The 13,712-nt window shown below is 40.4% G+C and overlaps 1 protein-coding gene across 1 annotated transcript in view; it reads right to left on the minus strand.

The window, feature by feature from the left end:
• Positions 1-719: 719 nt before the first annotated feature.
• The window catches only part of ppic (peptidylprolyl isomerase C), a 17,746-nt gene continuing 4,753 nt past the window's right edge, over positions 720-13,712 (minus strand). Inside the window, exons 4-5 of the mRNA XM_079826407.1 lie at positions 3,319-3,503; positions 720-1,868 (exon numbers count right to left, since the gene is read on the minus strand). Of these exons, the coding sequence (XP_079682533.1) occupies positions 1,740-1,868; positions 3,319-3,503 (314 nt within the window). The 3' untranslated portion in view covers positions 720-1,739. The remainder of the gene's footprint in view (positions 1,869-3,318; positions 3,504-13,712) is intronic.

Consider the following 13,712-nt stretch of genomic DNA (forward strand, 5'->3'; position numbering starts at 1 on the left):
CTTGTTGAATATTTAGTTTCATTCTGATATATATCATAATGTGTTTTCATGTTGACTTTAGGAACTGTAGACAAAACATGTGTGTTTAACAAGTTATAACTGATATGATATCCAAACTGTGCGTGTGTGTGTGTCTGAAAGAGTGTCTTCTACTCGCCATTATGGAGATCAGTGTTCCCTTTGGTTCGGCACTCCCAACTTCCTTTATATTATTATAATTCTCTTCCTACTGATGCAGGAATATAAAATCAGTCTGCATGCCTTTTTAAAGATTTTACAGTGCAGTTTAGAGTTTAGAATAATTTCTCTATGTGAATATATAGTAAAGTGTCATTTATTCCTGTGATTTATCATCATTACTCCAGTCTTCAGAGTCACATGACCCTTCACTAATCACTCATATGATCAACACACATTTATGATTATTATCAGTGTTCATATTTCTAGAATATAAACTTTTGTAACATTATAAATGTCTTCACTGTCACTTTTAATCAATTTCATGCAGCCTTGATGAATAAAAGCAGAATTTTTTTTTTAATATCGTTAGCCTCATAGCATAATTGCCTAAGTCATATTTCAATGTTTTTGGTAAACAAGAAAAAAAAACATTTTTAGGTATTTTTTCACAGTAAAGTTAGGCAGATATCTCAATTGGGCCAACAAATGACTTAGGCAATTATGCTATGAGGCTAACGATATGTTAATTTAAAATTTTTGTCATAATTTTTAATAATTAATACATCACCATTTCTGTTTGTATTTAGACTTTTTATTTTATAATTTTGGCTTCAGTAAAAACTATTAGAAATAGAATATTTTGTAACATTATAAATGTCTTTACTGTCACTTTTGATCCATTTAATGCGTCCTTGATTAATAAAAGCACATTTATTTTGGGAAAAAACTTTTTTGTAATAATTGACATTTTAAGTAATAATTTTACGTCAAATTTTGACTTTTTATGTCATAATTTAGTTTGTCATCATTTCAACTTTTTGTCATAATTTAGATAGTCATAATTATGACTTTTTAATTAATAATTTTGTCTTATTACGTAATAATTTTGGTTTAAATTTCAACTTTATGTCAATTTTGTTTTGTCATCATTTTGATTTCTTAAGTCATCATTTCAATTTATATGTTAATTTCAACATTTTGTAATAATGTTGACTTTGTCATAATTTCGACTTTGTATGTCATAATTTAGTTTTTGTCATAATTTTGACTTTTTTTTTTTTACTTTTTTAAGTAATAATTTGGGCCAGTTCCAGATTCTCTGATGAATATAAAGTTCATAAGAACAGCATTTATTAGAAATAGAATCTTTTGTAACATTATAAATGTCACTTTTGATCAATTTAATGTGTCCTTGATGAATAATTGTATTAATTATTATTTTTTAAAGATCTTACTAAACTTTTAAACAGTAGTATACACACATACACACACACACACACACACACACACACACACTGATAAAGACATGAAACAGCTGGGATCTTATAAGGTAGATTCCGTTTCTAAATAGAAATGAAACAAAAAGAACCAAATGTACACCTTTAAGAACCGCTTATTCTAACCCAGACTGTGATGTGTGTTCCTAAAGGTTTGTGTGTCTCTTATGGCACTGTGAGGATGTGTGTGATATAAAGTGCTGCGCAGTGAGGAGGACACACACTCACATCAGAGCACATCACCTATGAGCGATCAGAAGTGTGTGTGAGATGGCGAGCGCTTCACCATCCCTCCACCTCCACCACCAGCGGCTCCTTCACCTTGATCTTCCCGCTGTTCACGATCACACACTCGGTGTACGGCAGGTTCCGCTCGTTCGTGTCCTGGAGCTCAATGGTGTGAACCACAGACTGAGACACACACACACACACACACACACACACACACACACACACACACACACACACACACACACACACACACACACACACACACACAGAGATGAGTGATGTCATCCGCTCGCTGCTCTGCTATTGGCTTACTACTGTACTGACATCATTGGCGGTGTCTTTGTATGTGTTGGGCCCTATGGAATCTGTGTGACTTTTTCCCATATTCCTTCTTTTTTTTTTTCAAAATATTTTTTTTTCTGTTTTTATTTTTCTGGATTCCACCCCCCCCCCCCCCCCCCATTCGATTTTTGTTCTTTTAATGGTTAAATTAAATTTGAATAATCAAAAAACATAATTCATAGAAATCATGAAACGTAAACCTTTAATAAATTGTTGTTAAATTGTATAACAAAAATTTGAAATGTGTTTAATTTTTTATTTTTTTCCCAAATTCTTGTTTTAATTATTCTGGATTTCTAATCAATTTAATTATTAAAATTTTAACAACTTAATGTATTGATTTATTTGAACAATAATAGGGTCCTAATATTAAATATTAATTTTATTTTAGCCTTCTGGATTCCATTTTAATGGTACAGTAATTACATTTTAATAATTAATAAGCATATATAATACATTTAATTCTCAACATTTTAACAACTTAATAATTTATAGATTTTTTAAAAAACAATAATAGGAGTGTTGTGTGTTTACATTTTTCTGGATTTATAATGTAATACAAAATTATTATCTTTGACGGTTATCAAATTAACAATTTAATTCATCTTTTAAAATGTAATCAAGTGAAAATTAAACAATTCCTTTGGTAAAACTGGTAATGTTAAAAATAAAACATGGAAAAAAAATTATGATTGTGATTATTAGGGTTGTGATTTTTCCTAGTTTTAGTTGCTTTAGAAGCACACTCTACTGCACAATCGCAATACATTTCTTCACGTTAACTGAACTTTTATTTTGGCGTGTTGAAGAGCTGTTTTCGTCGTGACTCTGTTCATGTGTGCATATTTAATATATTTAAAGCGCTCATGATCAAATTTGCCTTGATCTTTTAATATACAAGGTCTTAAAACATCCTCATTATAAACGAAGCATTTATTTAATCAAGCTCCGAAAACAGCTCGTTTTGAGATTGCGGGATCTGTGATGTCACACAGACAGGTGCATTTGCATATGCCCGCCTCCAGAGCAAAACATCGACCAATAGTTATACACATCGCACCACAGGCCCCGCCCACATTTGCCTACACTGGAGCGTCCACATCCAAATAGTGTTCTAGGGTTTAATATTCACACTCTAGTCCATATTGACTTATGATTAAATGTGCAGTCATTTTAAATTATTCATCCAACATTTGCCCCATTCCACATTATACAGTAAATACAATGTTTATGACAGGATTCTGAGATCACAGTCCCCCCCTGAATGCATGTTCTGCAGGATTCTCACCATCCCCTCCAAGACTTTGCCGAAGACCACGTGTTTTCCGTCCAGCCACGGCGCTCTGGCTAGCGTGATGAAGAACTGCGAGCCGTTTGTGTCGGGCCCAGCGTTCGCCATACTGACCCATCCGGGCCCCAGATGTCTGAGCTTGAAGTTCTCATCCGCAAACTTGTTTCCATAGATGCTTTTACCTGAAGGACAGACATGAGGTGAGAGCCCAGAGAGAATCAGTGTTAGTGTGAGGAGTTATTCCCTGTCATCTTACACACCTCTCCAATACTGTACGTGTCACATTAAAGGATTAGTTCACTTTTAAATAAACGTTTGCTGATAATTTCCTCACCCTCATGTCATCCAAGATGTCCATGTCTTTATTTCTGCAGTCGAAAAGAAATGAAGGTTTTGGATGAAAACAGTCCAGGGGTTTCCTCCATATAATGGACTTCAATGGGCTCCAAACGGTTCAAGGTCCAAATGACAGTTTCAGTGCAGCTTTAAACGACCCCAGATGATGAATAAGGGTCTGATCTAGACAAACCATCAGTTTCTGAGAGAAACCCAGCAGTATTTATGATATTATTTTACCTCTTATCAGACGAGCGTGATCATCTCTGAGCTCAGACATAACTTCCGGAGAGTGAGGTCAAATACGAGCGTGATCATAGATATATCGATCATAGATGCCTCATTCTACTGATCCGTGCAGTCGCTAATGAGGCATCTACGTATACATCTATGACCACGCTCGTATTTGACCTCACTAGGCGGAAGTTATGGCGGAGCTCAGAGATGATCACGTTCGTCTGATAAGAGGTAAAATAACAGCATAAATACTGCTGGGTTTCTCTCAGAAACTGATGGTTTGGCTAGATCAGACCCTTATTCATCATCTGGGGTCGTTTAAAGCTGCACTGAAACTGTCATTTGGACCTTGAACCGTTTGGAGCCCATTGAAGTCCATTATATGGAGAAAAACCCTGGACTGTTTTCATCCAAAACCTTAATTTCTTTTCGACTGCAGAAAGAAAGACATGGACATCTTGGATGACATGGGGTGAGGAAATTATCAGCAAAAGTTTAATTAAAAGTGAACTAATCCTTTAAGGGCCCTACTTTACTGAGCTCTTCGGGCGCGTCTGAATCCACTTTTGCTAGTCTAAAGACGGGACAAACGCTGGTCTATGAAAGCCTGTAGACTGGTTTATATGTGAAGGGTTTGACATGTGCTCCTGAGCAGGGCCGATTCTAGGATGTTCATTGTAGGGCAGCTCAGCCTCAGTGAGGGTATGAAAAAAAAATGGTAAGACTTTAGTTTAGGGTCCAATTCTCACTATTAACTAGTAGCTTATTAGTATGCATATTAGGATATTGGCTGTTTATTATTACTTATAAAGCAAATATTAATGCCTTATTCTGCATGACCATACTGTACATCCCTTAATCATAACAATGTAAGCAGGTTTATAATCTCTGAGATCCCGAATGTGAGGTAAGGGGGGTTCAGGAGCTCCACCGAGAACATTTTGATTTCTATGATCTACATATGTGCATTTTAAGATGTTCTGAACGCCAAAAAATGAGATAACAAATAGATAACAATAGCTTGAAAACCATGTCAGTGGCAGATTAAAGTGAAGACTAAACATATGTTTAACGGCTATTTATGTTTTTTAATCATTTTCATAATGCATGTTAATTTACTGAAGGCTACCAGGAAAGGTAACTAAATTTATTAAAATAATTTACAATATGCACACATTCATTACTAATATTATGCCCAATAGCTACAGGCTGAAAAAAGCTGAGCTTTTTTATTTACTGAGAGCTACACATGGAATTATATTAATTTACAATATGCACACATTCATTACTATTCATTTTAGGCCTAATCTGAAGAAAAAGGCTTTGTTAATATTTTTTGTTTGTTAATTATTACATAGGCCTATTTCAGTTCAAAATGTTCAATTCAAGTTTATTCATTTGCCTCTAAATATTTTCAGAGGTGTAAAAAGTACTCAAAAATGTTACTCAAGTGAAAGTCCAAGTACTGTATCTGTATTAAAAGTAAAAGTATCTGGCCAGAATCATAAAAGGAAAAAAGTACCACATTGAAATTGTTCTTGAGTATTAAAAAAGTAAAAGTAACAGCAAGAATGAAAACTAGAGATGATTCTTGTTTAAGCTTTAATCACTAAAAACATGAAGTGAATGAACCACATACAAGGTTTTATCCTGCTTTAGAACTGTTTGTATATAATTGTACACGTTTATTTAATTAAACGCGAATAGAGCGTCTGGAGTGAGTGATTTCAATGTTAAGTCAATGGAAAGGCGCGTAGACGTGTGTCTGGAGGTCCTGCGGCGCGATAGACGCGTTTCACGCTGCCTGATGGATGCGATTCCGCCTCATTCGCGAATTTGACGCAAATTCAGTGTCTTGCGCGATACGGGCGAATGGTGCTTTTTGTGCATTCACGCGTTTGAAGCAAATGTGCGTCTGACGCCCAAGTTTGGTGTGAACGCAGCATTATAGTTTGATTAAATAAATTCTCAAAAGTCTTAAAACTACATTTTTTGACTCAATAGTAGTATTTTTAAATTATGCAGGGTTTATCATCGCGTCACTTTACCACGTGACAGAAGCAAGCAGGCTCCTGATTGGTTAACGCGGTGCGAATTGACGCCAAAGTTCAAATTTTTCAACTTGGGCGTCAGACTCGAATTTGCTTCAAACGCGTGAATGCACAAAAAGCACCACTCGCGCGTAACACACGTATCGCGCAAGACGCTCAATTCGTGTCCAATTCGCGAATGAGGCGGAATCGTGTCAACGCGCCTTTCCATTGACTTAACATTGAAATTACTCACTCTTGACGCTCAATTCACGTCCAATTCACGTCCAATTCAAAAATGAGGCGGAATCGTGTCAACACGCCTTTCCATTGACTTAACATTGAAATCCCTCACTCTTGACGCTCAATTCGTGTCCAATTCGCGAATGAGGCGGAATCGTGTCAACACGCCTTTCCATTGACTTAACATTGAAATCACTCACTCTTGACGCTCAATTCGCGTCCAATTCGCGAATGAGGCGGAATCGTGTCAACACGCCTTTCCATTGACTTAACATTGAAATCACTCACTCTTGACGCTCAATTCGTGTCCAATTCGAGAATGAGGCGGAATCGTGTCAACACGCCTTTCCATTGACTTAACATTGAAATCACTCACTCTTGACGCTCAATTCGCGTCCAATTCGAGAATGAGGCATAATCGTGTCAACGCGCCTTTCCATTGACTTAACATTGAAATCACTCACTCTTGACGCTCAATTCACGTCCAATTCGCGAATGAGGCGGAATCATGTCAACACGCCTTTCCATTGACTTCACATTGAAATCACTCACTCTTGACGCTCAATTCACGTCCAATTCGAGAATGAGGCGGAATCGTGTCAACACGCCTTTCCATTGACTTAACATTGAAATCACTCACTCTTGACGCTCAATTCGTGTCCAATTCGAGAATGAGGCGGAATCGTGTCAACACGCCTTTCCATTGACTTAACATTGAAATCCCTCACTCTTGACGCTCAATTCGCGTCCAATTCGAGAATGAGGCGGAATCATGTCAACATGCCTTTCCATTGACTTCACATTGAAATCACTCACTCTTGACGCTCAATACACGTCCAATTCGCGAATGAGGCGGAATCGTGTCAATACGCCTTTTCATTGACTTAACATTGAAATCACTCACTCTTGACGCTCAATTCACGTCCAATTCGCGAATGAGGCGGAATCGTGTCAACACGCCTTTTCATTGACTTAACATTGAAATCAATCACTCTTGACGCTCAATTCACGTCCAATTCGAGAATGAGGCGGAATCGTGTCAACACGCCTTTCCATTGACTTAACATTGAAATCACTCACTCTTGACGCTCAATTCACGTCCAATTCGCGAATGAGGCGGAATCGTGTCAACACGCCTTTCCATTGACTTAACATTGAAATCAATCACTCTTGACGCTCAATTCACGTCCAATTCAAAAATGAGGCGGAATCGTGTCAACACGCCTTTCCATTGACTTCACATTGAAATCACTCACTCTTGACGCTCAATTCACGTCCAATTCGAGAATGAGGCGGAATCGTGTCAACACGCCTTTCCATTGACTTAACATTGAAATCCCTCACTCTTGACGCTCAATTCACGTCCAATTCGAGAATGAGGCGGAATCATGTCAACGCGCCTTTCCATTGACTTCACATTGAAATCACTCACTCTTGACGCTCAATTCACGTCCAATTCGAGAATGAGGCGGAATCATGTCAACGTGCCTTTCCATTGACTTAACATTGAAATCACTCACTCTTGACGCTCAATTCGCGTCCAATTCGAGAATGAGGCGGAATCATGTCAACGCGCCTTTCCATTGACTTCACATTGAAATCACTCACTCTTGACGCTCAATTCACGTCCAATTCGCGAATGAGGCGGAATCGTGTCAACACGCCTTTTCATTGACTTAACATTGAAATCAATCACTCTTGATGCTCAATTCACGTCCAATTCGAGAATGAGGCGGAATCGTGTCAATACGCCTTTTCATTGACTTAACATTGAAATCACTCACTCTTGACGCTCAATTCACGTCCAATTCGCGAATGAGGCGGAATCGTGTCAACACGCCTTTTCATTGACTTAACATTGAAATCAATCACTCTTGACGCTCAATTCACGTCCAATCCGAGAATGAGGCGGAATCGTGTCAACACGCCTTTCCATTGACTTAACATTGAAATCACTCACTCTTGACGCTCAATTCGTGTCCAATTCGAGAATGAGGCGGAATCGTGTCAATACGCCTTTCCATTGACTTAACATTGAAATCCCTCACTCTTGACGCTCAATTCGTGTCCAATTCGAGAATGAGGCGGAATCGTGTCAACACGCCTTTCCATTGACTTAACATTGAAATCCCTCACTCTTGACGCTCAATTCGTGTCCAATTCGCGAATGAGGCAGAATCGTGTCAACACGCCTTTCCATTGACTTAACATTGAAATCACTCACTCTTGACGCTCAATTCGTGTCCAATTCGAGAATGAGGCGGAATCGTGTCAACGCGCCTTTCCATTGACTTAACATTGAAATCACTCACTCTTGACGCTCAATTCGTGTCCAATTCGAGAATGAGGCGGAATCGTGTCAATACGCCTTTCCATTGACTTAACATTGAAATCACTCACTCTTGACGCTCAATTCGCGTCCAATTCGAGAATGAGGCGGAATCGTGTCAACACGCCTTTCCATTGACTTAACATTGAAATCACTCACTCTTGACGCTCAATTCGCGTCCAATTCGCGAATGAGGCGGAATCATGTCAACACGCCTTTCCATTGACTTAACATTGAAATCAATCACTCTTGACGCTCAATTCGTGTCCAATTCGAGAATGAGGCGGAATCGTGTCAACACGCCTTTCCATTGACTTAACATTGAAATCAATCACTCTTGACGCTCAATTCGTGTCCAATTTGCGAATGAGGCAGAATCGTGTCAACACGCCTTTCCATTGACTTAACATTGAAATCAATCACTCTTGACGCTCAATTCGTGTCCAATTCGAGAATGAGGCGGAATCGTGTCAACACGCCTTTCCATTGACTTAACATTGAAATCACTCACTCTTGACGCTCAATTCGCGTCCAATTCGAGAATGAGGCGGAATCATGTCAACACGCCTTTCCATTGACTTAACATTGAAAACCCTCACTCTTGACGCTCAATTCGTGTCCAATTCGAGAATGAGCCGGAATCGTGTCAACGCGCCTTTCCATTCACTTAACATTGAAATCACTCACTCTTGACGCTAAATTCGTGTCCAATTCGAGAATGAGGCGGAATCGTGTCAACACGCCTTTCCATTGACTTAACATTGAAATCACTCACTCTTGACGCTCAATTCGCGTCCAATTCGAGAATGAGGCGGAATCGTGTCAACACGCCTTTCCATTGACTTAACATTGAAATCCCTCACTCTTGACGCTCAGTTTGCGTCCAATTCGCGAATGAGGCGGAATCGTGTCAACACGCCTTTCCATTGACTTAACATTGAAATCACTCACTCTTGACGCTCAATTCGTGTCCAATTCGAGAATGAGGCGGAATCGTGTCAACACGCCTTTCCATTGACTTAACATTGAAATCCCTCACTCTTGACGCTCAGTTTGCGTCCAATTCGCGAATGAGGCGGAATCGTGTCAACACGCCTTTCCATTGACTTAACATTGAAATCACTCACTCTTGACGCTCAATTCGTGTCCAATTCGCGAATGAGGCGGAATCGTGTCAATACGCCTTTTCATTGACTTAACATTGAAATCACTCACTCTTGACGCTCAATTCGTGTCCAATTCGAGAATGAGGCGGAATCGTGTCAACATGCCTTTCCATTGACTTAACATTGAAATCCCTCACTCTTGACGCTCAATTCACGTCCAATTCGCGAATGAGGCGGAATCGTGTCAATACGCCTTTTCATTGACTTAACATTGAAATCACTCACTCTTGACGCTCAATTCGTGTCCAATTCGCGAATGAGGCGGAATCGTGTCAATACGCCTTTTCATTGACTTAACATTGAAATCACTCACTCTTGACGCTCAATTCGTGTCCAATTCGAGAATGAGGCGGAATCGTGTCAACACGCCTTTCCATTGACTTAACATTGAAATCACTCACTCTTGACGCTCAATTCACGTCCAATTCGAGAATGAGGCAGAATCGTGTCAACATGCCTTTCCATTGACTTAACATTGAAATCAATCACTCTTGACGCTCAATTCGTGTCCAATTCGAGAATGAGGCGGAATCGTGTCAATACGCCTTTCCATTGACTTAACATTGAAATCACTCACTCTTGACGCTCAATTCGTGTCCAATTCGCGAATGAGGCGGAATCGTGTCAATACGCCTTTTCATTGACTTAACATTGAAATCACTCACTCTTGACGCTCAATTCGTGTCCAATTCGAGAATGAGGCGGAATCGTGTCAACACGCCTTTCCATTGACTTAACATTGAAATCCCTCACTCTTGACGCTCAATTCACGTCCAATTCGAGAATGAGGCGGAATCGTGTCAACACGCCTTTTCATTGACTTAACATTGAAATCACTCACTCTTGACGCTCAATTCATGTCCAATTCGAGAATGAGGCGGAATCGTGTCAACACGCCTTTCCATTGACTTAACATTGAAATCACTCACTCTTGACGCTCAATTCGCGTCCAATTCGCCTCCAATTCGAGAATGAGGCGGAATCGTGTCAACGCGCCTTTCCATTGACTTAACATTGAAATCCCTCACTCTTGACGCTCACTTTGCGTCCAATTCGCGAATGAGGCGGAATCGTGTCAACACGCCTTTCCATTGACTTAACATTGAAATCACTCACTCTTGACGCTCAATTCACGTCCAATTCGAGAATGAGGCGGAATCGTGTCAACACGCCTTTCCATTGACTTAACATTGAAATCACTCACTCTTGACGCTCAATTCGTGTCCAATTCGAGAATGAGGCGGAATCGTGTCAACACGCCTTTCCATTGACTTAACATTGAAATCACTCACTCTTGACGCTCAATTCGCGTCCAATTCGCGAATGAGGCGGAATCGTGTCAACACGCCTTTCCATTGACTTAACATTGAAATCACTCACTCTTGACGCTCAATTCGTGTCCAATTCGCGAATGAGGCGGAATCGTGTCAATACGCCTTTTCATTGACTTAACATTGAAATCACTCACTCTTGACGCTCAATTCGTGTCCAATTCGAGAATGAGGCGGAATCGTGTCAACATGCCTTTCCATTGACTTAACATTGAAATCCCTCACTCTTGACGCTCAATTCACGTCCAATTCGCGAATGAGGCGGAATCGTGTCAATACGCCTTTTCATTGACTTAACATTGAAATCACTCACTCTTGACGCTCAATTCGTGTCCAATTCGAGAATGAGGCGGAATCGTGTCAACACGCCTTTCCATTGACTTAACATTGAAATCACTCACTCTTGACGCTCAATTCGCGTCCAATTCGCGTCCAATTCGAGAATGAGGCGGAATCGTGTCAACGCGCCTTTCCATTGACTTAACATTGAAATCACTCACTCTTGACGCTCAATTCACGTCCAATTCGAGAATGAGGCGGAATCGTGTCAACACGCCTTTTCATTGACTTAACATTGAAATCACTCACTCTTGACGCTCAATTCGTGTCCAATTCGAGAATGAGGCGGAATCGTGTCAACACGCCTTTCCATTGACTTAACATTGAAATCACTCACTCTTGACGCTCAATTCGCGTCCAATTCGCGTCCAATTCGAGAATGAGGCGGAATCGTGTCAACATGCCTTTTCATTGACTTAACATTGAAATCACTCACTCTTGACGCTCAATTCACGTCCAATTCGAGAATGAGGCGGAATCGTGTCAACACGCCTTTCCATTGACTTAACATTGAAATCCCTCACTCTTGACGCTCAGTTTGCGTCCAATTCGAGAATGAGGCGGAATCGTGTCAACACGCCTTTCCATTGACTTAACATTGAAATCCCTCACTCTTGACGCTCAATTCACGTCCAATTCGAGAATGAGGCGGAATCGTGTCAACACGCCTTTCCATTGACTTAACATTGAAATCACTCACTCTTGACGCTCAATTCACGTCCAATTTGAGAATGATGCGGAATCGTGTCAACACGCCTTTCCATTGACTTAACATTGAAATCACTCACTCTTGACGCTCAGTTTGCGTCCAATTCGCGAATGAGGCGGAATCGTGTCAACACGCCTTTTCATTGACTTAACATTGAAATCACTCACTCTTGACGCTCAATTCACGTCCAATTCGAGAATGAGGCGGAATCGTGTCAACGCGCCTTTCCATTGACTTAACATTGAAATCCCTCACTCTTGACGCTCAGTTTGCGTCCAATTCGCGAATGAGGCGGAATCGTGTCAACACGCCTTTCCATTGACTTAACATTGAAATCACTCACTCTTGACGCTCAATTCACGTCCAATTCGAGAATGAGGCGGAATCGTGTCAACACGCCTTTCCATTGACTTAACATTGAAATCACTCACTCTTGACGCTCAATTCGCGTCCAATTCGAGAATGAGGCAGAATCGTGTCAACACGCCTTTCCATTGACTTAACATTGAAATCACTCACTCTTGACGCTCAATTCGTGTCCAATTCGAGAATGAGGCGGAATCGTGTCAACACGCCTTTCCATTGACTTAACATTGAAATCACTCACTCTTGACGCTCAATTCGCGTCCAATTCGCGTCCAATTCGAGAATGAGGCGGAATCGTGTCAACGCGCCTTTCCATTGACTTAACATTGAAATCACTCACTCTTGACGCTCAATTCGCGTCCAATTCGAGAATGAGGCAGAATCGTGTCAATACGCCTTTTCATTGACTTAACATTGAAATCACTCACTCTTGACGCTCAATTCGTGTCCAATTCGAGAATGAGGCGGAATCGTGTCAACACGCCTTTCCATTGACTTAACATTGAAATCACTCACTCTTGACGCTCAATTCGCGTCCAATTCGCGTCCAATTCGAGAATGAGGCGGAATCGTGTCAACGCGCCTTTCCATTGACTTAACATTGAAATCACTCACTCTTGACGCTCAATTCACGTCCAATTCGAGAATGAGGCGGAATCGTGTCAACACGCCTTTTCATTGACTTAACATTGAAATCACTCACTCTTGACGCTCAATTCGTGTCCAATTCGAGAATGAGGCGGAATCGTGTCAACACGCCTTTCCATTGACTTAACATTGAAATCACTCACTCTTGACGCTCAATTCGCGTCCAATTCGCGTCCAATTCGAGAATGAGGCGGAATCGTGTCAACATGCCTTTTCATTGACTTAACATTGAAATCACTCACTCTTGACGCTCAATTCACGTCCAATTCGAGAATGAGGCGGAATCGTGTCAACACGCCTTTCCATTGACTTAACATTGAAATCCCTCACTCTTGACGCTCAGTTTGCGTCCAATTCGAGAATGAGGCGGAATCGTGTCAACACGCCTTTCCATTGACTTAACATTGAAATCCCTCACTCTTGACGCTCAATTCACGTCCAATTCGAGAATGAGGCGGAATCGTGTCAACACGCCTTTCCATTGACTTAACATTGAAATCACTCACTCTTGACGCTCAATTCACGTCCAATTTGAGAATGATGCGGAATCGTGTCAACACGCCTTTCCATTGACTTAACATTGAAATCACTCACTCTTGACGCTCAGTTTGCGTCCAATTCGCGAATGAGGCGGAATCGTGTCAACACGCCTTTTCA

This window comes from Gobio gobio (genome assembly GCF_949357685.1).
Source record: "Gobio gobio genome assembly, chromosome: 10".
In the NCBI taxonomy this organism is placed as follows: domain Eukaryota; kingdom Metazoa; phylum Chordata; class Actinopteri; order Cypriniformes; family Gobionidae; genus Gobio; species Gobio gobio.